The sequence below is a fragment of the Pleurodeles waltl genome, chromosome 4_2 (genome assembly GCF_031143425.1).
Source record: "Pleurodeles waltl isolate 20211129_DDA chromosome 4_2, aPleWal1.hap1.20221129, whole genome shotgun sequence".
Lineage (NCBI taxonomy): Eukaryota > Metazoa > Chordata > Amphibia > Caudata > Salamandridae > Pleurodeles > Pleurodeles waltl.
Genome location: NC_090443.1, coordinates 410,426,036 through 410,452,317, shown reverse-complemented (window position 1 = coordinate 410,452,317; position 26,282 = coordinate 410,426,036). Strand labels below are relative to the sequence as shown.

The 26,282-nt window shown below is 47.6% G+C and overlaps 1 protein-coding gene across 6 annotated transcripts in view; it reads right to left on the bottom strand.

Annotated features, from left to right (window-relative positions):
* RC3H1 (ring finger and CCCH-type domains 1) overlaps positions 1-26,282 on the bottom strand; it is a 655,450-nt gene that overhangs the window by 351,416 nt on the left and 277,752 nt on the right. For all 6 annotated transcript variants that reach the window (XM_069231606.1, XM_069231604.1, XM_069231602.1 and 3 more), the window contains one exon: positions 5,645-6,033. In XM_069231606.1, coding sequence (XP_069087707.1) covers positions 5,645-6,033 — 389 coding nt within the window. The remainder of the gene's footprint in view (positions 1-5,644; positions 6,034-26,282) is intronic.

The window sequence follows — 26,282 nt, the reverse complement described above, 5'->3', positions numbered from 1 at the left end:
GTACACTGGCATCAGTGTGCATTTATTGTGCTGAGAAGTTTGATACCAAACTTCCCAGTTTTCAGTGTAGCCATTATGGTGCTGTGGAGTTCGTGTAAAACAGACTCCCAGACCATATACTCTTATGGCTACCCTGCACTTACAATGTCTAAGGTTTTGTTTAGACACTGTAGGGGCACAGTGCTCATGCACTGGTACCCTCACCTATGGTATAGTGCACCCTGCCTTAGGGCTGTAAGGCCTGCTAGAGGGGTGTCTTACCTATACTGCATAGGCAGTGAGAGGCTGGCATGGCACCCTGAGGGGAGTGCCATGTCGACTTACTCATTTTGTTCTCACTAGCACACACAGGCTTGTAAGCAGTGTGTCTGTGCTGAGTGAGGGTTCTCTAGGGTGGCATAAGACATGCTGCAGCCCTTAGAGACCTTTCTTGGCATCAGGGCCCTTGGTACTAGAAGTACCAGTTACAAGGGACTTATCTGAATGCCAGGGTGTGCCAATTGTGGATACAATGGTACCTTTTAGGTGAAGGAACACTGGTGCTGGGGCCTGGTTAGCAGGGTCCCAGCACACTTCTCAGTCAAGTCAGCATCAGTATCAGGCAAAAAGTGGGGGGGTAACTGCAACAGGGAGCCATTTCTTTACAGACCCTCTAGAGTAATACTGTTGTTCCTGCTTTTGCTGGGTCATAGAGGCCTCTGATGTTTGGGGTTTAAAACACCCTCTAAATTGAGGCCTACAAAATTACTCTTAAAAGGTGTTTTGTGCAGGGCACCCATGGCCCTTGCTGTGTCTGAGTCCTTTTTTAATTTTTCAATAGTGGTAAATGGTGGTATACACCTCTGGTCCAAGTAGCTGCTGGTTGCTAAACAGCATATTAAGGACCGCTTGCTGTATCTCAGGTTTAAATCCTGAGGACCGCAACCAAGCATGCCTCCTGATCATGACAATAGTATTTATACCCTTAGCTGCGGTGTATGCTGCATCTAGGGCAGATCTAATTTGATTGTTGGCGATAGCCTGTTCTTCTGCCACTACCTGCTGTGCCCTTTTTTGATGTTCTGGTGGGAGATATTGGAGGAACTCTTGCATCTCATCCCAATGGGCCCTGTCGTACCTTGCTAAAAGAGCTTGAGAGTTGCCAATTCTCCACTGATTTGCAGCTTGAGTTGCCACTCTTTTGCCTGCTGCATTGATTTTGCGGCTTTCTTTATCGGGGGTCGAGCATCCCCGGTGGACTGACTATTTGCCCTCTTTCTAGCTGCACTGACAACAATGGAATCAGGTGGCAATTGTTGTGTTATAATGAGTGGATCTGATGGTGCAGCTTTATATTTCTTGTCCACCCTCTGTGCGAGTACCCTAGCCTTTGCTGGTTCTTTAAAAATGTCATCAGCATGTTTTAGCACGGATGGTAGCATTGGCAAACATTGGTACTGTTAATATGCAGAGGATAGCGTGTTGAATAGAAAGTCATCCTCTATGGGTTCAGAGCGCAGCTGTACACTGCAGTATGTGGCTGCTCTAGAAATCACCTGACTATAGGCCGTGCTGTCTTCAGGTGGAGATGGCCTAGAGGGATATAGATCATTAGATGGAATAGGGTCTGGATCATACACATTGCATGGGTTTACAGTATTAGTATTGTCACCCATTTAATCCCCATGTGAAGAGCCAGGAGATTGCAAGAATACTGTGTAGGTGAAAGTGGTGGAGTACCAGGTGGTGGAGAAGTGGGAAGCAAAGGAGAATGCGGTGGAGAAGGCTGTTGTACTGCCTTTGGCTTCCCCCTGTGCTTTAATATTTTTGCAGGTGAAGGCCCAGCTTCCAAACTTTCCTGCAAAGACAGTTTCATTTTGGTTATTGAAGGAGGAGAGGAAATCATTTTCCCAGTGTCTTTTTGTATTTGTATTTTCCATTGTGTATGAACCTAATGTCGGTGGACTCCTCTGCAGATGGAACATGTTTACTTCCCACAGTTATGTGCCCCGAAAGCTTGGTGACTCAGGCCAAAATATAGACTCTGAAACAGATGGGAGTTTTTCCAGCTCCGAAGAGGAACTTGGATGCTTCGGCTCCTAGGTGGTATTGTAACGTTTCGTTCCGAAGTGGAAGCCTCCACCTTGCAACTCGACCCCGAAGCAGGCGAGGCAGTCTGTTCGGTGGAATGCATTTTGGTCTTCTTTGACGTCTAACACGAGGGGCCGTCATCGAGATGTAACTTTCGGGTCCGACCATGGCCCACAAGCAGTGTTGGACCCAAGACCATTTGTGCTGACTTTTTGGAATGTTTTTAGTGATGGCAAGCGTACGCATGTACTGCGCCGCAAGAATAACTTGGCTGTCCCCATCTGAGTCGCGCTCAGAATCTGAGTCTGCAATGGAAACTGCAGTCTGTGCCTATTCCTCACTGAAAATGCCAGGCGTTTGTTCGGTCGACTTCGACGCATTCGCTAACCAACACGCTCTTCGATCCCACAGAGTCTTCCTAGAGCGGCAGGATCGGCACGCCTCGCAGGTTTCTTCCTTGTGATCCAGAGAGAGGCAAAGGTTACACACCGAGTGTTGGTCAATGAAAGGGAACTTTTCATGGCACCGAGGGCGGAATCGAAATGGAGTCCGATCTATCTATGAGCCTGTGACGCAGTAGGCCCGAGAAGGGCGCAGGCCCCTGAAAGGGCGTTTAATTGATCCTGACGCTACAATCGGATCGAGTGTAGTATGGAAAACAAGCTTGAAAACAATACTGACGTTTAAGGAAAAGACATAGAACCTCAGATAGTTACGAACCAAGATCTATCGGAGCGAGAAGGAACACGTTCGAACCCAATGGGGGGAAGAAAACAATCTAACAAAGGACTCGACGCCCATTCTCACTATCACAGAGAGGAGGAGGAGTCACTCGATCTCTTGACTCGAAAAAGCTTCTTCGAAGAAAAAGAACCTATAACACTCCAAGCCCAACACTAGACGGCCGACTTATGCTAAGCGTGTGTATCTTGAGCTACACAAGCCATCCCACATAAAGATAATTGTTATTTTTGCAAATGTGTTTTGATCTCCTTCTTGAGCCCTGTGTCTCTTTTATTGACCATGTGTGTATTTTCAGATGTCCAACACTCCTCTCTGATAAGCCTAAGGCTTCTCGACTACACTATCCTCTAAAAGAGCACATTGGGATTCCTAGAGCAAGTCTCTGTTCACTAGTAAGGGAACACCTGGACACTAGTAAGGGAACTCCTGGACATCTCATTTTGATACATCATGGAAGAACGAGGCACCCGTTGCGGAATAACCTTTCTGAGACCCACCAATCAAGCGGGATATGATGGCCAGCCACTGCAGCTAAGTGAAGCTGGATGGAGGTGAACGCGAGTTCACACGTCTGTAGGTGTACAGAGAATGTCCAGGACACTAGCTGCAAGGCATCAATGTGTTTCGATAGACAGTTTCCATTTAGTGGCGTAGCAGGAGCGAGCAGTAGGGCTGTGTGTTTCCTTAAGAATGTTCAAGCATTCGGAGGAAGTATGAGAAAACCAACTTCTAAGACCTCAGGAGCCAGGTTGCAAGGTTGATCGTCCTGGGGTCCGGGCGCCTGATCGTTCTGTGGTTTTGCGAGAAGGTACACCCTGCTTGGGAGCCGCTCATGTGGAACCACTGAGAGCTTCAGGAGAGTGGTGGACAATGGCTGTCTGACCCAGACAGGAGCCACCTGGATGAGGGTGAGAGACATCTGCCGAAGCCTCTTTATTATAAACGGAAGGAAAGGGAGAGGCAGAAACGCGTAGGCAAATTTCCCTGACCAGTTTATCCATAGTGCATTGCTCATGGACTGTGGGTCTGAACCTCGAGGCAAAGTTTGGGGATTTTGTGTTTTCTGCCGTGACGAAAGAATCCAAGCAAGAAAACCCCGACTGCCGGAAATGCGTAAAGAGGACTCATGGGTTGAATTCCCACTTGTGGACTTGCTGTCACATCCTACTGAGCAGGTTTGCCAAGTTGTTGTACTGCACAGAACCTTTGGAGGAAGAATTTTTCCATGGAATCCCTGTGCATTTCCAATTTCTGAAACGCCTACCAAGGACCTCATGGTAAGAGGTAGTGTCATCTAGTGGGGAGGGATGAGTGGGATAGAGATCGGCATCCATGTCCCCTGGAGGGTCCACATCATATGCATTCCAAAGGGCGTCCTGTGGGGGCGTCATATGGATCCTCTGTACCCCTGTGGCATTTAATGAAGGTGGGTTAGCTGAGAGAGAAGATGGAGAGGGTGAGACCTGAGGCACGGGGGAAGGTATGGAGGATGGTGGCTAAGACACTGGGAGAGGGTTGTTACCGTTGTGTTGCAGTTTCGGCTGCATGGGCAGTGGTGGAAGCTCACAAGCTTTCTCGAAACAGTCTGCCTCATCAATGTCAGAGTGGTGGATGCCGGAGGATGGGCAAGGGCCCAGCCAGCGTAAAAATAGATTGTGATGTGACAATGGTGGACGTCCAGTTCGGCCTGTAGCTTCTGGAGGACCAATTCGACAGAGCAGATGGTTGACTTTGCTCTTGGTGCCAAGGGTTTCAGCGCCGGTACAAATTTAGCCAGCCTTTGAAGCATAGGCTTTGGATCTGAAGGGCATTTCACACAAATATCAAGGTGGTTGGTGCAGAGTGCATCAGCTTCAAGATCTTCTGTGCCAAGCCAAGGCTAGGCATGGTGTCCGAAACGGTTTTGGTGCCAATCAAGGCCGTATGGCAGTGGCAGCCTGGAAGTCTGGTTCTGAGCATAGAGTGGCTGTCTGGCCGTTGAAGAGGTCTGCTCGGAGCAAGAGCTATGTCACGAGGACAGGGGAGGAGGGACTGTACTCACAACCTGTTGAACGGGTGATATGTCTGATTTTCCAGGTCAGAGCCAGAACTTAGGGTGGACACGTAGGCCTCTTCCTCAGTGGCTGACGGCTCCAGTTGATGTTCCCCTTCGAGGTCCTAGGTACCGAAGAGGTCTGTGGAGTTGTCTCCGCTTCGGTGTTTCACTTCAAAGTGACAAGTCGAGCAGGCTCAAAGAGCCTTCTTCGAAGGAAAGAGTGGAAGGTGAAGCAAGAGGCCTTGTCGTGCTCAGGTGAGCAGCAGGGGTTGTATGGAGATTGGCCAGGAGTATTTGGTACAACACCACATCCAATAGCAAAATAGCATTGGTTCCTTCACAGGTGAGGCTTGGTGAACACAGGGAAGTCGCAATGGACTCAATAACATGTCCAAACCTAACAGCGGAAAGAAAACAATCTAACAATGGAGACGATGCCCATGGACACCATGCACATTACAAAACAAGAGGAAGTCACGCTACCTCGTCACTCAAGAAGATTACTTTGCGGAAAAACAACATGCACACATCTGGGCCCAACACTCGATGGCAGGAGTACGCACAGCATGTGTATCCACAGCCACAAATGTCTAAAACAATGATTTCCACATAAAACACATGTTAAGGCTAAAGACAGGTATCCATATAACGAAGAGGCGGTAAAGTAAATTACACCTGTACGGGTGTAGAATTGAGCTTGATCAGGCAAATTCTCAACATGCATGTGCAGACATTCCAATTATGAAACAGCAGCACTTCAAAGTAAAAAAAAAACATGCAATGTAAAATGCATACTCTGTAATATGCAGGTCTGATCTGCCCTGGATGCGGGCCCACTGGATAGTACCCCTCAACCTGCTGGTACCGCTCCCTTGATTCTGGCACGTAGGATGACACTGCTGCTGGAGGCATCTCAATGGGCACTGGGCTGGAACGTACCAACTCTTCCCGTTGATAAGACTGGGTAGGAGGATAAACCCGTCGGGCATCATAGTGCTGTGGGTATATGGGCTGGCCCATCGTCTGGTACTGTTGTGGCTGAGCACCATACTGTGGGTTCACAACCCGGTCCTGGATGTAAGGTTGGTAATGATCCAAATAAGGGTTGCCAGGCTCAGTGGCAGATGGTGGAGGTCGGACAAATCGGGAGACACACTGTGAGGACTGGGGAGGGTAATAGACATCTGTGAGCAAACAAGGAAAGAAGCAAAAAAACATTTGATTAAGTCCACACCCAAATAAAACAGAGAACCTGTTTTAATGTTGCCACCAATCTCACAAATATGTGCAACCAATATCATGCAATGTGAAAATCGGGGTGGAATATGTTCCATACTACATTTGCAGACAGTTAACATTTACATTGTGGAATTTATGAGCACCAACATTTATTTTGCATTTTTGATCCCCCTTTTAGATCACCTTACATGGTCCAAAAAAATAAAAATAAAGTTAAAACAAAAAACCTTTAATCTGCACTACTGAATGAGGGTTTTTTGGTTCACTCTCACGCTAATCAATCTTCCATCAGGATTTGATTGAGAAGCTGTGTTCTTCTGAGAAGGAACTTGTATTGCTTTTTTGCCTTGTTACCAAGCTTATGCTCTATGCAGCAGGAATGAATATGTTATGGTGACAAGCTAAGGACGCAGTATGTTAGACACTATGGGGGTCATTCTGACCCTGGCGGTCATTGACCGCCAGGGCCAACGACCACGGAAGCACCGCCAACAGGCTGGCGGTGCTTCCTGGCCAATTCTGACCGCGGCTTCCCACCAGCCTGTTCCTGGCGGTGTAGGAACGGGAGTCGTGGGGCCCCTGCACTGCCCATGCCACTGGCCTAACAGGGCCCCAGCAAGATTTTCAGTGTCTGCTTGGCAGACACTGAAAATCGCGACGGGTGCCACTGCACCCGTCGCACCTCAGCAAATCTGCCGGCTCCATTCGGAGCCGGCTTCATCTTTGCTGGGGCTTTCCCGCTGGGCCGGCGAGCGATCTTTTGCAGATCGCCCGCCGGCCCAGCGGGAAAGTCGGAATGCCCCCTGCGGTCATCTGACCGCGGGGCGGTGTTTGGGCGGTTTCCGCCCGCCGGGGTCGGAATGACCCCCTATATGTAAGATAAGTTTATTATGAAGCAAAGCCAGCAGCCATTACTTAAGGACTGTGAAAAACATGTGAAAGCCAACATGCCTTTAAGGAGGGATTAAAAGATATTTTCTTACATAAAATCTCGCAGATTATAATAGTAAGTAGAGGTTTTGTTGCTGGTTACTCTGTTATAATATACGCAGGGGGTGCAATATTTGCACTAGGACTATCCTTGGTTGACCATCTTACAAGGGAGCAGTAACACTACTTAGCCAAATGTAATTTTTGTACATATTTGTAATTTCTGATACTTCTAACTGCAGACTCCTCACCCTGTGAATATATCCAAGGTGTTAGACTTGATCCGGAGGAAACTTTCAGAACAGTTCTCCTGCAAGTGGCATTGTGTAGTTCGGCTTTCAAAGCGACAATCAGAGTTTCAAGTAAGTGTCACTGATGCGTGCTGTCAGCTGCTTTCTTTCAGCGCCGTCAGTCATGGATCTTGAGGTTCTCCATGGTCTTTTAAGCAGATTTTTTCAAAAGTTCTTCAAGTGTTTAGGGGAAAAGTCACCCTCCTAAACAATAGAGTTTAAACAGTGCAGGGACTGTCTCAAACAGTTATCTGTGACGGACACACACAAAGTTGGTTCTGTAGTGCCCGGAGTAAGAACAAGACCCCAGGGCCTGTGGCAACTGCACTCAGATCAACCCAAAAGTTATACAAGAAACTGATGTCAAACTCTAAGTCACTAATCTCAAGACTCTGAGCCACAATTAGTCCAAGTCAAAATGAAGGTCCTGCTGCCAATGTGGTTCACCCAGTAGATTGTCATCTCAGTCAAAGTCTTCGGGTAAGTCAAAGAGAAAACACCAGTTGAATTGTGACCCCCCTGCAAAGAAATGCCTCTTTTTTTATAGTCACCCTCCCAGCCCCAAAGATTTGGACTGCTGCTGCTGGTTTTTCAACTCTGAGTCCACTGAGGCATGCTAACTAGACCTCAGTGCCCGGACCTTAAAATGTGTATATTTAATTGGCTAACACCTAATTGAAATAAGCTAATTGTAAGTCCTTAGTATATGGTACCTACAGCATGTAAGTCAGAGAGAGGGTCACCCCAAGGACGGACGTACTGACTGAGCCACCCTAGGTATGACAAAGGAAAAAACGTGTGTAGAAAAGTGCCACTGTTGGCATGGTTACCCAGCCTCAAAGGCTCAAGCCTCAGACTGCAGTGCCCAGGGCACTCCAGCTAGTGGAGTTGCCCACCCCCAGAAAAAGGCCCACTTTTGGTGGCAAGTCCAGCGGGAAAATGAGGGAAAACAGGGAGGAGTGACCATCCCAGCCTGGACTACCCCTAAGATGTCCAGGCGACCCCCTCCCTGCAGAATCCTCCATCTTGGTTTGGAGGCAGGGACCAATAGGATTAGGTTTGTGCTCCCCTCCCCAAAGGGAGTGGGTACAAGGAGGGTGTAGCCACCCTCAGGGAGAGTAGCCATTGGCTACTGCCCTCTGACCCCTAAAACACCCCTAAATCTAGGATTTAAGGGCCTCCCTGAACCCAGCTCACTAGATTCCTGGCGACCTGACAAGAAAGGACTGCTAAGCTGAAACCCCAGCAGAGAAGAAGGAAGAAGACAACTGACTTGGGCCCCTGCCCTACCAGCCTGTCTCCTGCTTCAAAGAACCTGCAAAAGAACAGCGACACATCCAGCGGGACCAGCGATCTATGCCAAGCTCCAGAGGACTGCCCTGCATCCAAAAGGACAAAGAACTCCCATGGACTCCATCCCTGTCCAAGAAGAAACAACAACTAAAGACTCCAACCTCACTCTGAATGCATGAGTCCTAACCACTCTGCATCCGATGCCCATGGTCCGTGTCCAGGTGGCCCATCCAGATGGAGAGGATCCCCAGACAATTCCGAGCAAGTGCCCACCCAGGGTTGACCTCTCCAGGACAGCACCTGCAGAAGGAATCCCGAGGACCCCTCTGACCGCAAAGCTACCCAACGCCTAAAGACACACTGCACCCGCAGCCCCCAGGCCTTGGAGAACCCGACCTCTGGTGCAGCAACATTCAGCAGGTGGTCCTCCTCCCTGTGCAGTCTGTGGTTTGCCTGAAATGCCCCCCCCCCCCCCACCGTGGACCTTGCATGCAGCCTCTGAGTGATCCCCATAGAGAATCATTGGAGACCCGACACCTTGTTTGCACCCTGCACACGACCGCCCCAGCGCCACTGAGGGTGTATGTTTGGTGCCTGCTTGTGAGCCCCCCAGTGCTCCTCTAAACCCCTCAGGTCTGCCTGCAGATCTGAAACCGAGTGCCCCCCGCCTCCATTGGAGTCCATGTTAATTTTGCCTACACTTTGGCCTCTGCACCAGGCCAGCCCGTGATGCTTAAGGTGGGTGTTTGGGTTATCTTGAACCCCAACCTGTGGACTTCCTAACCCCCGAAGACTGGAACTGTAAGTCTTGTACTTACCTGTAAAACAATCCAACTTTTCTTCCCCCAGGAACTGTTTCTGAAAATTGCACTGTCAAGTCTTAAAACAGATTATTGCCAATATTTCAAAAACTGTATAACTTATCAATTTCAAACAAAGTACTGTTGATACACGTGTGAAATATGAATCTATTGAAGTACTTACCTGCAACTTGAATCTTGTGGTTCTAAAAATTAATTAAGAAAATATATTTTTGCTAGATAAAAACCATTGGTCTGGAGTTAAGTCATTGAATGTGTGCATCTTCTATTGTCTGTGTGTGTACAACAAATGCTTTGCACTACCCTCTGATAAGCCTAACTGCTCGACCCCACTACCACAAAAGAGAACATTAGTATTTTCTACTTTAGCCTCTGTTAAACCTCTGGACTCTCTGCACACTATATCTCATTTTGATATAGTGTGTACAGAACCAGCTTCCTACAACATGTCTTCCCGTCTGCCACTCCAACTAGGAAGAGCAGTGTTCACTGCTGGCTCCATTTTGCCATTTACAACCATGTCAAATCCCAAAACTCCTTTTCAATACGTATAAGCCACCGCCACATCAGGTCTATCAAGCCCTAACAGGGTGCCTCATATTTTAGGGCAAAGCATGTGTTTTACATGCTCTGGCACTAAAAGCCCAAAATTATAATTTTTACTCTGAAAGTGACTGGCAGCCCCTTTGGTGAATATAGGGTTACACGCTGTGCTACTCCTGAACAGGACAACCTAAGTTGACACTCCAAGGTATCAAACCACTTGTTACAATAAGTCCAACTTGATGCCCAAGTGGAGCTTAATGTAACTTATTACTATGTGCAACTTTTTAAAAAGCTGCCACTTCATTGCCCAAAGTCTCCCATGCCCGTTTACGACTGCCCACAGGGCACAACAGTATTCTGCTCTCCTGGGAAAATGTGTACGCGATTTCCAGGAAAGGACACAACAGAAGCTTGAATCAGGGAGAGGTGGCTTACCACCCTGGCAGGAAGCAACACAGGCCCAAAAGGCAATCTTCAAAGGGGAAGTCGTCTTTGAAAAGCAAATGGCAAACACTTAGAAGCGGGCTGCTCTATTGTTTAGGTAGAAAGGCGAGCATATTCTCAAACCAGTGGTTCAGGGGTGTCTAACTCCCAATGGAAGCCAAAACTCTGGGTTGGGGAAGGGAGCCCAGAATGCATAGAGAGGGATTCTACCATGTTGGAAGTGGACAGAATGGAGTCTTCCGGGATAGCTAGATGCTACCTTTCACAGGAAGTAGTCATCAGAAGGAAGGGAACCTCGTAGCCCATTAGCTAGTGAACACAACCTAACCTGAGGGAACTTCCTGGGCATAAAAGGGCCATCCGGGTACCTATAACTCAGATTTCAATTGACTACAGATGAGGAATAACGAAGGACTGCCCTGCTGAACCAAGGACTCAGCGAAGAGAGGTTGCATCAGAGTTGGACTGTGAAGGAAAGTGCCCTCTTTCTGGCATAGTTGCCCCCACTTTATGCCTGATGTTAGTGTGATTGGACTGTAGTTCACTGGAAACCTGTTAACCAGCAACCCCAGTCACATTGCCCTCGCCCCTAAATGTAGTCGTTTGTTACTTTTTACACCCACAATTGGCATAATGGTCCAACCCTGCAAGTCCCTAGAATATGGTACCTAGATACCGAGGGCATTGCTGCACCAGGGGTCCCCTATGGGCTGAAGCATGTGTTATGCCACTCATAGGAGCACATGCAAAATGACTGCAGGCCTGCCACTGCAGCCTGTGTGAAAGAATGCAAGCACCCTTTCACTGTTAAACCTCACCACTGCACTTACGTATTATAAGTCATCCCTCTGGTAGGCACTTCAGCCCAAGGGCAAGGTGCATGTCTGCAAGTGTGAGGGTACCCCTGCATGAACAGGGTACTCATACAGACCCCAGGCCAATTCCTGAGCTCTAAGTGCAGGGAAGCCACCTTAAGGTATGAAGTGGACACTGGTCAATACAAGTGGTCCAACTACATAATGGCTACTCCGAATCTAGGCATGTTTGGTATCAAACATGTTGGAATCATGCAACTACACAGATTCCAGTGTTAGTTGCATGATACCATGTACTTTGCGGGGTGCCTAGAGGATTCCCCAGTTCTGCCTGTGCCGCCTTATGGGGTCCAGCTGCCAGCCCACACTGCTGCGGATCCCAGACACTACTCTACCCTTCCGATTTTGAGCCTAACTCAAGCAGGAGAAGGCAGAACAAAGGATTTCCCGCAAGGGAGAGGTGTGACCACCTCTCCATTTCAAATAGGTGTCTCTCACCTGGGGTGGGGTGGCCTCAGAGCCACCAGAGTGCTTTGAAGAGACCCCAGACAATGTTCTGCCCTCCTGCTGATGAGCCAGGCTCAGGCCAGAGGAGCAGAACAAAGGATTTCCTGCAAGGGAGAGGTTTAACCACCTCTCTCAGTGTATTAGGTGTCTAAGGGCTGGGGTGGCCTCTGAGCACCCCAAGACTACTTTGAAGGGAACATTTGGTGCCCTTCTTGCATAATCCAGTTTGCACCAGTTCAGGAACCCCCGGATCCTGCTCTGGTACAAAACTACACAAAGGACAGGGGTAGTGACCACCCCCCCTGTCCAGCTCCTCCCCTAGGGAGGTGCCCAGAGATCTGCCAGGTGGCCACTTGATTTTACCATCTTGAAAAAAAGATGTGCAGAGGCCGTTGAGAGTATCTGGTTGGTTAGGCCAGGCAGGTAATGTTCCTGAACCCCTGATAAGAAGTTCAATGCAGAGAGTGACCAACCCCATTTTAGAGTTATTTAGGGCTCTCTCGTGGGTGGGTCCTAAGATTCATCGAGCAAGACTCTAGAAGGAACTCTCTGCAAGACATCTTCTGCCTCTGTCCCTTGGAACTGCTGCTGGTCTTCACCTGGAACTGAACAAGTCTACTTCTGGTGGGAAGGCTCCCACTGCAACATTGTTTCTCCGGATCCTGCAAGAATTCTGCAACATCCAAGACTGTGCATGCTCCAGGGTCACAAAGACTCGGTTTGCATCAGAAGGCAAAAAGGAATCTCCTTTGAAGTGAAGAAGTCACTCCTCTGCATCCGCAGGCACTTCAAGGAATCTTCGACCGGTTGGTGGGGTCTGCTGTCTCTGGATATCTGAAGATTCTGCATCACAGGTTGTGAGTCTGTGGCCTCCTCTGGGTCCTACTTGTCTTCTATCCAAGTTGGGAGACTGTGGGCCTTTGCTCCTGCCAATGGACTGGCTCCCCTGTGCATGTAACTGTGGCATTTGCCAAGGCTTAGTGACACTTCTCCGGGAGACCTTCAGTCTCCAACAAGCTCCAGCCCCCGGCACTCTGCAAACCGTAGATCAGCTCTTGGCCTGCGATGTGGGATTTCTGTTTTGCTGGGCTGGTAAGGCCTCTCCGAGTCCGGCGCCTGTGGGTCACTCGTCGGGGCTCCATCGACTCCTGTTGGACTTCCTGTGTACTGAAGGCCAACTATGACTCCCCTCTCCTGGGTTAAGTCTCCCGGACCTTGTTGGTCCCCACAACTTTGCAAACTTCTCTTATGTTTCCGTATGCACTTGCCAGTCCTTGTTGGTGACCTGGAGGGTCACTGACCCTCCTGCAATCTGTTGACCGTCAAGGGACAGCTCGTAGGCAATTCCTGGGATCTTCATCAACTCCTGGACCTCGCAGCTGGCCTTCTTCTTCCACTGTCTTGCAGGAACTTCATGTTCAGGAGGGTGAGCATTGCCACCTGGGAACCTCCTTGGGTGCTGGACACTGTCCCCTTCCTTTTCAGGTCCCTCACATCCAGAATCCGTCCTTGGGTTCCACCGGCATGGTCCCCGGTTTGTGACAGCAGCTGGACAATCAGAGGCAGCCACAGTCTTCTGAGAGAGTTCCTTCTCCCCTCTGTATCTGAGTTCCCGGGGTAGGTACTCCTGTCTTCTGGGTATCCTGGGGTAGGGGCACTCTCCATCCACCTTCTTGCCTGCTAGTTTCCTCAGGGTCCGCTGGGAAGGGTCCTGAATTCCACAAACTCCAACCACTGCTTTCTGTGTTAACCTATGGTATAACTGGGTGGGTAACTAACCAACTTACTCCTAGTTGCTGGGGTCACCTACTGTACTTACCACTGGTCTTCCTAACTGGCCCCAGCCCCTAGCTAACCACCACACTTACCTTGGCCGGAGTCCCACTTTCACATTTCACTTTTTTAGTATATGGTTTGGCCTTCCCCTAGGATCTAGTATACTTCTATGCTATTTTTTTCTGGTTATTTTATATGTATAATTGCATGTAATATCTCCAGCGAAAGATATACCAATGTCAGTCTAGTACTCGTGCTGTAAAAAAGTATCCTTAATTTTTGCAACACATGTGTGGTTCTTTCTTATGACTAAGTTACTATCTGACTACTGTGCTACTGCAAGTGCTTTACATTTCTTCTTGATAAGCTTGAGCTGCTCGCCTCAGCTACCCCTAGAGAGCTTCTGCTACCTGGACACCTACTCACTATCACTAAGGGTTGCCTGGACTCAGTATAGGGTGCCACACCATAAACAGAGCCAGCAAACTACGAGTGACCCAGAAAGGAGAAGACTCACTTGAAGAGATTGATAACAGCATTTTCCATGTGAACAGCGTCTCTGCCCTTTAAGGCTTCACTTCCATAGGAGATGGTTGTAACTAGGTTGGCCTGAATTATTTGCAGAAGAGGTAAGTATGTACAAAATGCTATAGCAGATTGTATGCGTTTAAAGAGCTATTGATTATCGGTGTATGAGCTCCAAATGTTCGTTAAATGAGCCTTGTATATAAAGAAGCATACCCAGATACTTGTATTCTGTTACCTCGTCTACTTTGTCCTTACCCATATGCCACTGCTGAAGGCTCAATTATATTTTTCCCTGGAATATGATTTTTGACTTCTTAGGTTGTTTTCCATTGCATTTACGTTGAAGTATGAGGCTGTGGTATTTAGAAGCCCGTGGAGGCCGATTTTTGAGCCGCTTAGTAGCACTAAGTTGTTAGCGTATATCAGACATGATAGATTGGCTTACCCAGTTTAGGGGAGTGCAAATTAACCTGGGCTAAGCTGGTAGGAAGATAAGTTAAGAAGTTTAAACGTGGCGGCTAGAATACACCCTTGCCGTAACCCTTGATTAGTTGGAATATTTCTCAATAGGCTGGCATCATCTCAACTTAATTCTGACCCAGGTGTCAGTGTGGAGAAGGATTAGGGCTTTAGGCAATAGGATAAGTATATTCCACCTGGCCAGTTTGCTCCACAGCTTTGCTCTACTTCTATCCAGTCGATCAAAAGCAGCCTTGTAATCTAAAAAAAGATCAGGATTTTTCCACTTGAACACGACACTAGGTCCACAAAAAGACAGCAAGCTAAGTATTTTGATTCCACATCCAGGAGTCCTAAAAGGCGAAAGTAGGAAAGCACTCTTTTTTTGGCAACATTAGCCCCGACTACTTGCCTGGTATCTGATGTGATTTTGACTAAAAGCGCACTGTGTCCCTGCTAACCAGGTCCCCAGTGCCACATCTCTTTCCCAAAACTGCAAAGTTGTTTCCCCAATTGTCAAAACCTTTAGCACCCTCTGTAAGTCCTTAGTAAATCGTACCCCTAGTACATAGGAGCCTTGGGTACTAAAGAGGGTCCGTAAGGGCTGCAGCACAAATTGTACCACGCTAAGAGAACCCTAACCAGGCACATGACAGGCTGCCATTGCAGGCTACGTGTCTTGGTGCAGACAAACGTTAAAACGCGATAGGGCACTCAGCCTGTGTGCCATGTCCCCTAACACTGCATGCAGCACATGTAAGTCACCCCTACAGCAGGCCTTACAGCCCGAGACAGGGTCCATTATATTACGTGTGAGGGCATATCTGCAAGAGCAGTTGTGACCCTGCTATGCCTGTCAATTCTCAGACAGAGCGGCCAAGGAAGACTGTAAGGAAATGCCTCCTTGGCATGACTTTTTGCCTTTGCTGATGCTATGTTTTGATCTGAAAGTGTGCTGAGGCCTGCTAACCAGGCCCCAGCACCAGTGTTCTTTCCCGAACCTGTACTTTTGTTTTACACAATTGGCACACCCTGGCATCCAGGTAAGTCCCTTGTAACTGGTACCTCTGGTACCAAGGGCCCTGATGCCAGGGAAGGTCTCTAAGGGCTGCAGCATAGCTTATGCCACCCTGGGGACCCCTCACTCAGCACAGACACACTGCTTGCCAGCTTGTGTGTGCTGGTGAGAACAAAACGAGTAAGTCGACATGGCACTCCCCTCAGGGTGCCATGCCAACCTCACACTGCCTATGCAGTATAGATAAGTCACCCCTCTAGCAGGCCTTACAGCCCTAAGGCAGTTTGCACTATACCATAGGTGAGGGCACCAGTGCATGAGCACTGTGCCCCTACAGTGTCTAAGCAAAACCTTAGACATTGTAAGTGCAGGGTAGCCATAAGAGTATATGGTCTGGGAGTCTGTCAAACACAAACTCCACAGCACCATAATGGCTACACTGAAAACTGGGAAGTTTGGTATCAAACTTCTCAGCACAATAAATGCACACTGATGCCAGTGTGCATTTTATTGTAAAATACACCCCAGAGGGCATCTTAGAGGTGCCCCCTGAAACTTAAACCAACTACCCGTGTAGGCTGACTGGTTCTAGCAGCCTGCCACACTCGAGACATGTTGCTGGCCACATGGGGAGAGTGCCTTTGTCACTCTGTGGCCTGTAACAAAGCCTGCACTGGGTGGAGATGCTATCACCTCCCCCAGGCAGGAGCTGTAACACCTGGCGGTGAGCCTCAAAGGCTTACCCCCTTTGTTCCAGCACCGCAGGGCACTCCAGCTAGTGGAGTTGCCCGCCCCCTCCGGCCACGGCCCCACTTTTGGCGGCAAGGCCGGAGGAGATAATGAGAATAACAAGGAGGAGTCACTGGCCAGTCAGGACAGCCCCTAAGGTGTCCTGAGCTGAAGTGACTAACTTTTAGCAATCCTCCATCTTGCAGATGGAGGATTCCCCCAATAGGGATAGGAATGTGACCCCCTCCCCTTGGGAGGAGGCACAAAGAGGGTGTACACACCCTCAGGGCTAGTAGCCATTGGCTACTAACCCCCCAGACCTAACCACGCCCTTAAATTTAGTATTTAAGGGCTCCCCTGAACCTAAGAATTTAGATTCCTGCAACTTACCGAAGAAGACTGCTGAGCTGAAAACCCCTGCAGAAGAAGAAAGAGGACACCAACTGCTTTGGCCCCAGTCCTACCGGCCTGTCTCCTGCCTTCTAAAGAAATCTGCTCCAGCGACGCTTTCTCCAGGACCAGCGACCTCTGAATCCTCAGAGGACTGCCCTGCTTCAAGAGGAACAAGAAACTCCTGAGGACAGCGGCCCTGTTCCAAAAAGACTGCAACTTTGTTTCAGAGGAGCAGATTTAAAGACCCCTGCAATCCTCGCAAGAAGCGCGAGACTTGCAACACTGCACCCGGCGACCCCGACTCGAATGGTGGAGAACCAACACCTCAGGGAGGACCCTCCGGTGACTCCGAGACTGTGAGTAACCAAAGTTGTCCCCCCTGAGCCCCCACAGCGACGCCTGCAGAGGGAATCCCCAGGCTCCCCCTGACCGCGACTGTCTGACTCTAAAATCCCGACGGCTGGAAAAGACCCTGTACCCGCAGCCCCCAGTACCTGAAGGATCGGAACTTCAGTACAGGAGTGACCCCCAGGAGGCCCTCTCCCTTGCCCAGGTGGTGGCTACCCCGAGGAGCCCCCCCCTTGCCTGCCTGCATCGCTGAAGAGACCCCTTGGTCTCCCATTGACTCCCATTGGAAACCCGACGCTTGTTTCTACACTGCACCCGGCCGCCCCCGCGCTGCTGAGGGTGTACTTTTTGTGTGGACTTGTGTCCCCCTCGGTGCCCTACAAAACCCCCCTGGTCTGCCCTCCGAAGACGCGGGTACTTACCTGCTGGCAGACTGGAACCGGGGCACCCCCTTCTCTCCATTGAAGCCTATGCGTTTTGGGCACCACTTTGAACTCTGCACCTGACCGGCCCTGAGCTGCTGGTGTGGTGACTTTGGGGTTGCTCTGAACCCCCAACGGTGGGCTACCTTGGACCCCAATTTGAACCCCGTAGGTGGTTAACTTACCTGCAAGAACTAACATTACTTTACCTCCCCTAGGAACTGTGAAAATTGCACTGTGTCCACTTTTAAAACAGCTAAATGTGTTTTATGTAAAAAGTATATATGCTATTGTGATTATTCAAAGTTCCTAAAGTACTTACCTGCAATACCTTTCAAATGAGATATTACATGTAGAATTTTAACCTGTGGTTCTTAAAATAAACTAAGAAAAGATATTTTTCTAGAACAAAAACCTATTGGCCTGGAATTGTTTCTGAGTGTGTGTTCCTCATTTATTGCCTGTGTGTATGTACAACAAATGCTTAACACTACTCCTTTGATAAGCCTACTGCTCGACCACACTACCACAAAATAGAGCATTAGTATTATCTCTTTTTGCCACTATCTTACCTCTAAGGGGAACCCTTGGACTCTGTGCATACTATTCCTTACTTTGAAATAGTGCATACAGAGCCAACTTCCTACAAAGCCATTTTAAATGCATGTACTAGACACTGGTCCATACATGTTCCCCGGCTACATGATGGCTTCACTATAGATAGGGATGTTTGGTATCTAACATCTCGTATTGATAAGCCCACACTGACTCCAGGAACCTTAGAGGCGCCCCCCTGAAATCCTACCAGCCTCTAGTGTGCTTGCTGACTGGTTTCTGCCACCCTGCCAAAGAGACACGGTTCTGGCTCCCTAGGGTGAGAGCCTTCTGCTCTCAAAAGGCCCAAAACAAAAGCCTGTCCAGAAAGAGGGTTTAACACTCCCTCTCACAGTATGACCTGCTGACTAGACTTCCTAAGGCATCATGCCTCAAAGGGCTGCCGCCTTTGAAATGCAAATCTAGCTCACTTAACAGGATAGGAAATTGAGAGGTGGAGGCAATTTAAGAGGTAGTCATCTTCGGGATGGCATAACTGAGACTTGGGACAGGGTTATATGGGGCGTAGTGACCCCAAGTGTCAGTAGTCCGTTGGCTACTATGCTACACACCCATAAATTTAGTATTTAGTGGATCCCCTGGCATCAGAGGAGCAGATCCTGATTGTAGGAAAGTACCCTCAGTGTGCTTAGAACTGTCTTCACTGGGATCCTGCTAACCAGGACCTCAGTGATTGTGCTCTCTCCCTCCCAATTTGGTTACCTTGGACCTTTGTGCAATCCACAATTGGCATACTGGTGCACCCTTATAAGTCCCTAGAATATGGTACTTAGGTACCCAGGGCATTGAGGCATCAGGGGTCCGCCATGGGCTGCAGCATGCATTTTGCCACCCATGGGAGCCCATGCAAAATGTGTCTATAGGCTTGCCATTGCAGCCTGCGTGAAAGGTGCATACAACCTTTCACCACAGGTCACTACACCGCAGCACTGAAAATCACCCCTATTGGTAGGCCCTTGCAGCCCAAAGCGCAGTGTGTGAGAGCACCAGCTCAGGGACCCCCCCCCCCCCAGTGTCTGCTCTGGTGTGAAACCGGACAAAGGAAAGGGGAGTGGTTCCCTGGCCTCTTCCAGCAACTACAACATTTAACTGGCTGTGCATTATTTAGAGTCGGCAAGACTTCAGCTGCACCCAGAACTAAACCTTAATCTCCCTTGGTCCTCTCTGCCCGCCGTCCAACTTGGGAGTCAGTGAGCCCTTGCATCTCCGTGCAAGACAGCTCTTGTGCACCGCGACTCTTGCGGCAACCAAGGTTTGTTGTCTCCTGCTCCAAGGGCTCTTTAGGCTTCAAGAAACCCCAGCCCCCATCACTTCATCCTTGCAAGGACAGTCTCTTCTCTGCTGCTCCGGCGATGTGGGACTCCTCTCCAGGTGAGATGATTGGGCCTTACTGCAACTTACTGCACCCGCTACCAGTGGGTTGCTTGTGGGGGCTGCGACTGCTGTTGCTGACTCTCCCAACTGCAGAGGGCCAGCCCAGACTCCCTTCCAAGGGTCGAGTCCCCTGGACCTTGCTGGTCCTCTTCAGCCCTGCAACTCTTCATTTGCCTCCACTTGCATTTGCCAAGGCTTGTTGGTGGTTCTCCTAACCACTGACCATCTGCAACCCGACGACCGATATGGGATACCATCTGCACCACTCCAGGAACTTCTTTGCAGCTAATGCACTTCGTAGCTGGTCTTCTTCCCCTGTCGACCCAGATCTTCATCCACAGAAGGGTCGGTAATGGCTCCTACCCCGACTGGACACTCAATCGTGGACTGGACTATGTCTCATTTTTTTACGGTTCCTCTTATTCCAGAGTCCACCTTTGGTTTCCTCTGGTCCAGTCCTTGCAAAATCCACTGTCTAGGTCCTCTGGTTAGACCTTGGAAAAAGCAGGTACTTACCCCAGGACTCCTGGTCGCAGGTGGCCACTAAGGAACTCACCTCTTGAGGTTCCAAGATCTCCCAGCTCTCCTATAATTACTCCATATCCATGAATGGGGGACTTCACTTGGCATTCCACTGTTTAATGTATGGTTTGGCCCTAGCTATTTCCTAAAGTGATTGCCAATGCTTGTTGTTTTCTATGTTAATTTCTGATTGCTATTTATATAACGACTACAGGCTTCCAGGGAGGAGGGTGGGTGCATGTGAATCTACAGCAGAACATGCCACGAACAGACGTACACTGGATAAGGGACATTTTCTGTTCAATGGCATGTGTAGCTGCAGATACACATGCTATGCATAAACTACAAAGCAGTTTGTCCTCCCAACAAATAGCGGTGGCTCACTTGTAGGAGTTGAAGTTGTTTGAAATAACGTTCTTAGAATAGCTTGACCTACTGCGGCTTGTTGTTGAGATAATACATCTACACAGTAGTGTTTAGTGAATGTATGGGGTGTTGACCATGTAGCTGCTTTACATATTTCAGCCACTGGTATATTCCCTATAAAAGCCATTGTTGCACCTTTCTTTCGTGTAGAATGTGCTTTGGGAGTAATTAAAAGCTGTCTTTTTGCTTTGATATAGCATGTTTGGCAGCACCTTACAATCCATCTTGCTAAACCTTGTTTTGATATAGGATTGCCTGTATGTGGTAGTTGGAAAGCCACAAAAAGTTTTTTTGTCTTTCTAAACTGTTTAGTTCTGTCTACGTAGTACATTAGAGCTCTTTTGAGGTCTAATAATGTATGTAGAGCTCTTTCTGCCACAGAGTCTGGCTGTGGGGAGAAGCCTGGCAGTTCCACTGTTTGATTGATACTTTTGGTAGAAATTTTGGATTTGTTCTAAGTACAACTTTGCGTTTGTGTACCTTGAAGAAAGGTTCCTCAAGAGTAAAAGCATGTATTTCACTTACTCTTCTTAAAGAAGTAATTGCCACCAGAGAGGCAACTTTCATGTTAGAAATTGAATTTGGCAAGAGTGCATGGGTTCGAAAGGTGGTCCCATAAGTCTTGTAAGCACTATAGTTAGATTCCAAGATGGAACTGGTGGTGTTCTTGGTGGAATGATGTGTTTTAAGCCTTCCATGAAAGCTTTAATGACAGGAACTCAAAATAAAGAGCTATGTTGAATATTTTGTAAATATGCAGATATTGCAGTAAAGTGTATTTTTATTGAGGAAAAAGCTAAATTAGATTTTTGTAAATTTAGTAAATAGTAAACGATATCTTGTATTGATGCTGTAAGAGGGTCTATATTTTTAGATTGGCAGTAATAGACAAATGTTTTCCATTTGTTTGCGTAGCACTTGCTAGTAGTGAGTTTTCTTGCTTGTTTAGTAACTGCCATACATTCTGATGGAAGTTGTAGATTTCGAAATTCTATGACTTCAGGAGTCAAATTGCTAGATTGAGAGCACTGGGGTTTGGATGTGTGATTAGACCTTTGTTTTGTATTAGCAGGTCCGGTCTGTATGGGAGTTTGGAGTGCGGTACTACAGATAGATCTAGTAATGTTGTGAACCATGTCTGGCGTGCCCGTGTTGGTGCTACGAGTATCATGTTGAGTGAAGTTTGACGCAACTTGACTAGAAATGGAAGGAGGAGGAGAGGGTAAAAATGTACGCAAACATTCCTGACCAACTGATTCATAGAGCATTGCCCTTGGATAGGGGATGTGGCTGTCTGGATGCGAAGTTTTGGCATTTTGTGTTTTCGCTTGTTGCGAATAGGTCTATGTTTGGTGTTCCCCACTTCTGAAAGTACTTTTGAAGTACTTGAGGATGAATCTCCCATTGGTGAGTTTGTTGGTGATTTCTGCTGAGGATGTCTGCCAACTGATTGTCTATCCCTGGGATGTACTGTGCTAATCGATGAATTAGGTTGTGGATTGCCCATTTCCAATTTTTTTGTTTGGGCTAGAAGGGACAGTTGGGATGAATGTGTCCCTACCTGTTTGTTGAGATAATACATGGTTGTCATGTTGTCTGTTTTGATAAGAACATTCTTCCGTGTGAGAAGAGGTTGAAAAGGTTTGAGGGCCAGAAACACAGCTAATAACTCTAAGTGGTTTATGTGTAGCTGTTTCTGTTTGACATCCCATTGTCCTTGAATGTTGTGATTGTTTAGGTGAGCTCCCCAACCAATCATTGATGCATCTGTTGTAATTATGGTCTGAGGCACAGGGTCTTGAAATGACCGCCCCTTGATTAGATTGGTGCAATTCCACCACTGAAGGGACATATATGTTTGGCCGTCTATCAACACTAGATCTTGGAGTTGACCGTGTGCCTTTGACCATTGTTGTGCAAAGCAGTGTTGTAAGGGCCGCATGTTTAATCTTGCGAGTGGAACAATCGCAATGCAAGATGCCATCATTCCTATAATTTTCATGACAAATCTTACAGTGTATTGTTGATTTGGTTGTATTTGTGGAATTAGATTTTGGAAAGCTTGCATCCTTTGTGTATTTGGATAGGCTAGAGCTTGTGGAGTATTTAGTAGCACATAAATATGGTTGTAGTTGTGCTGGTTTAAGGTGTGACTTGGTAGTCTATGGAGAAACCTAGTGTATGTAAGGTTTGTATTGCATAACGTGTATGATTTTGGCACAGTGTAGGACTGCTTGGTTTTATTAGCCAATCGTCTAGATATGGAAAGACATGTATATGTTTTATTCTTAGGTAAGCTGCCACTACTGCCAAGCACTTTGTGAATACCCTTGGAGCTGTTGTTATTCCAAAGGGTAACACTTTGAACTGGTAGTGTTTTCCCTGAATGACAAACCTGAGGTATTTTCTGTGAGCAGGATGGATGGGTATGTGGAAATACTCATCGTTGAGGCCTAAAGCTGTCATAAAATCTTGTTTTTGTAGCAGTGGTATACCATCCTGTAAAGTTACTATGTGAAAATGTTCTGAAAGGATGTAAAGGGTGAGGAGCCTGAGGTCTAATATTGGCCTGAAAGTGCCATCTTTTTGGGGAATTAGAAAGTATAGAGAATAAACTCCTGTTCCTATCTGAGATTATGGAACTAACTCTATTGCTTGTTTGAGTAGTAGAGATTGGACCTCTTTTTGTAACAGAATTGTGTGTTCTGTGGTTAGCTTGTGAAACCTTGGTGGAATAGTTGGAGTGTTTATCAATTCTAGGCAATAACCATTGCGGATAAATGATAGCACCCAGTTGTCTGTGATGATATTTTGCCAATGTGTGTGGAACTGCTGTAGTCTTCCCCCCACTGGAGAGGTGTGGAGTGGAAGGGTGTGAGGGAAGTCACTGTTTTGGGTGTGATGCAGGCTGTTTAGAGGTCTGGAATTTTCCTCTATTTCTGGAGCATTGTCCTCTATATGTGCCTCTATGTCCACCTCATTGGTACTGGGTTTGGTAGGCTGGTTTGGTTTGGGAGGCTGATGCCTTTGACAGCTGTGGTCTGAAACTACCTCGAAACTGAGTTTTCAAAAATGACCCTCTATATGGTGTAGAATAGAGTGCACCCATTGCCTTAGCTGTGTCTGAGTCTTTCTATTGCTGTGTCTGCTTCTGGTTCAAAAAGATGTCTTATCGAAGGGCATGTTTAACACAGCCTGTTGTATTTCTGGCTTGAAACCAGAAGATCTCAGCCATGCATGTCTACGAATAGTGACTGCTGTGTTGACACTCCTTGCGGCGGTATCTGCTGCATCTAGGGCAGATCTTATTTGGTTATTTGTAATAGCTTGCCCTTCTTCTACTACTTGTTGAGCCCTTTTTTGGTATTCTTTGGGGAGATGCTGTATTATATCCTGCATCTCGTCCCAATGGGCTCTATCATAACAAGCTAGTAGTGCTTGTGAATTTTCTATTCTCCACTGGCTTGTTGCTCGGGATGCAACCCTTTCCCCTGAAGCATCGAATTTTCAGCTTTCCTTATCAGGAGGGGGTGGATCTCCTGATGACTGACTATTTGCTCCCTTCCTGGCAGCACTAACCACAACTGAATCAGGTGGTACCTTATGGGTGATATAATCAGGGTCAGAAGGTGCAGGTTTGTACTTTTTTTCTATTCTAGGTGTTATAATTCATTTTTTTCACAGGCTTGTTAAAAAATGTTATCTGCATGTTTTACCATGCCTGGGAGCATTGGGAGGCATTGGTACCTAGAATGAGTTGAGGATAATGTATTGAATAACTAATCTTCCTCTAGTGGTTCTGTATGCATTGTAACCCCATGATAGGCTGCAGCCCTAGCTATCACCTGGTTATATATTGTAGTGTCTTCAGGTGGCGATGGTTTAGAGGGGTGGCTGTCTGGGTCATTGCTTGGGATGGGATCAGTGCCGTAAAGATCCCATGGATTAACAGTGTCTTGTTGTGAGTCATACGAATGGGTTGGAGAATGCATTGATGTAAGGCTTATCTGAGGAGAGGTAGGTAGGTGTGGAGAATGAGGAGGAAAAGACTGAGGATGTGCTGGCTTCTCTTTCTGTTTTGGCACTTTAGTTGGGGGCTGCATAGTGTCCAATTCCTCCTGAAACGCCAGCTTTCTCTCGTTTTCAAAGGAAGTGCTGTGATGATTCTCCGTGTTTCTTTATGGATGTGGATCCTGAACTGCCTCTTATACATAATTTGAAGTATTGGTTCGATCTCCGACTCTTCCTCAGAGGTTTTCTGGCTTTCTTTAAGTCTTTTAGAAAGTCTGTGTTCCTCTGTGTATGCCCTCTTTCGGCTCCGAAATGTGTTTTGTTCGGGATTGAAAATGATGATGAAGGTCTCGGCTCCGAAATATTTTTTCTTATTTTGGACTCTGAAAATTGTTGTTTACTGGAGTCTGAAATTGAGCTTTTTGTCGACACTGAGGTTTTCGGAAGGGGTGGCCTTTTTCGGTGCCGAAGTGTGATGTTTTTTCAGGATTGAAAATGATGAGGAAGGTCTCGGTTCAGAAACAGTTTTTGTAATTTTCGACTACGAAAATTGTTGTGGTCTACTGGAGTCTGAAATGGCGCTTTTAATAGTCTTTGTCGACTCCCAAGTCGTCGGAGGCATGGCCTTTTTCGGTGCCGAACTGGAGGGTCGGTCACCGCCAATCTTTTTAAGCCGAGTCATGGCCTTCCGGCAGTGGCATACCCGTGGGCCTTCTGTTTTTTTTTATGTGAGGGTGCAGGGGTAGACGTACTCACATGCTGGCCGGCTGTGATGGGTCTGTCTTCCTCAGAATCTTGCTCTGACTCCGATTCTCGGACTGAGACTGCTCTCTGTAGTAGTTCTTCTTCTTCTGTTACGTCGAAATGTTCTCTGCTCTTCAACGCCATTTCGAGCCTTCTTGCTCTTCGGTCTCTCAGTCTTTTTCAATCAGAAGGATCGACAGGCCTCGCAGTTTTCCTCCCGATGGTCTGGAGAACGGCAGAGGTTGCAAACCAGATGCTGGTCTGTGTATGGGTATGGGTACTTCACGTGGCACCGAGGGCAGAATCGGATGGAGTCCGATCCATGAGGCTCTCCACCCGGTCGGCCCGAATAGGCCAGAGTTGGGCGCGAGCGCCCCAAAGGGCGAACAAAGTTGTTTCCCAACGTTATTGCTGTGTCGATGGAAGATTATTAACGTGATCGATACAATACAGACAAAAATAAAGTTTTGTAAAGTTGTCCAAATCGAAATCTCAGAGCAAGAGGAAACACGTCCGAACCCAAAGGCGGAAAGAAAACAATCTAATAATGGAGTCGATGCCCATATACAATGGAACCGAAGAGGAGGAGTCACTCGATTCCGTGACTCTAAAATACTACTTCGAAGAAAAATAACTTGTAACACTCCGAGCCCAACACTAGATGTCGGAATCCATATGCATAGCATGTGTATCTGCAGTTACACATGCCATCGAACATATATATGTGATGTATACTTACCTCCGGTTGGGGGACTTCCGATAAGTAATCTAGTGTAGTGTAACTGTAATAAAGTACCTTTAGTTTTGTAACACTGTGTGGGTCCTTTCAAGTGTGATAAGTTATTGTGGGACTACTGTGGTACTGCATTAGCTTTTCATGTATCCTAGATATGTCTTGACTGCTGATCCACAGCTACCTCCAGAGAGCCCTGGCTTCCTAGACACTGTCTTCATTCACTAATAGGGGTTGCCTTGACCTGGTAAAAGGTGCCAACAGCACAGGTGTCCACCACACACCAGGCCAGCTTCCTACACCGACTACCTAAGAAGACCAAGGACACATAAGAGCTGTGAAAGCAGAAGAGGATTAACAAAGCAGCTGACCTGGTACCAACCCCGCCAGCCTGTCTCCATCACTCGTCAAAATCCGCACCAAAGTCGACTCGTCCTGCAGCTGTGACTC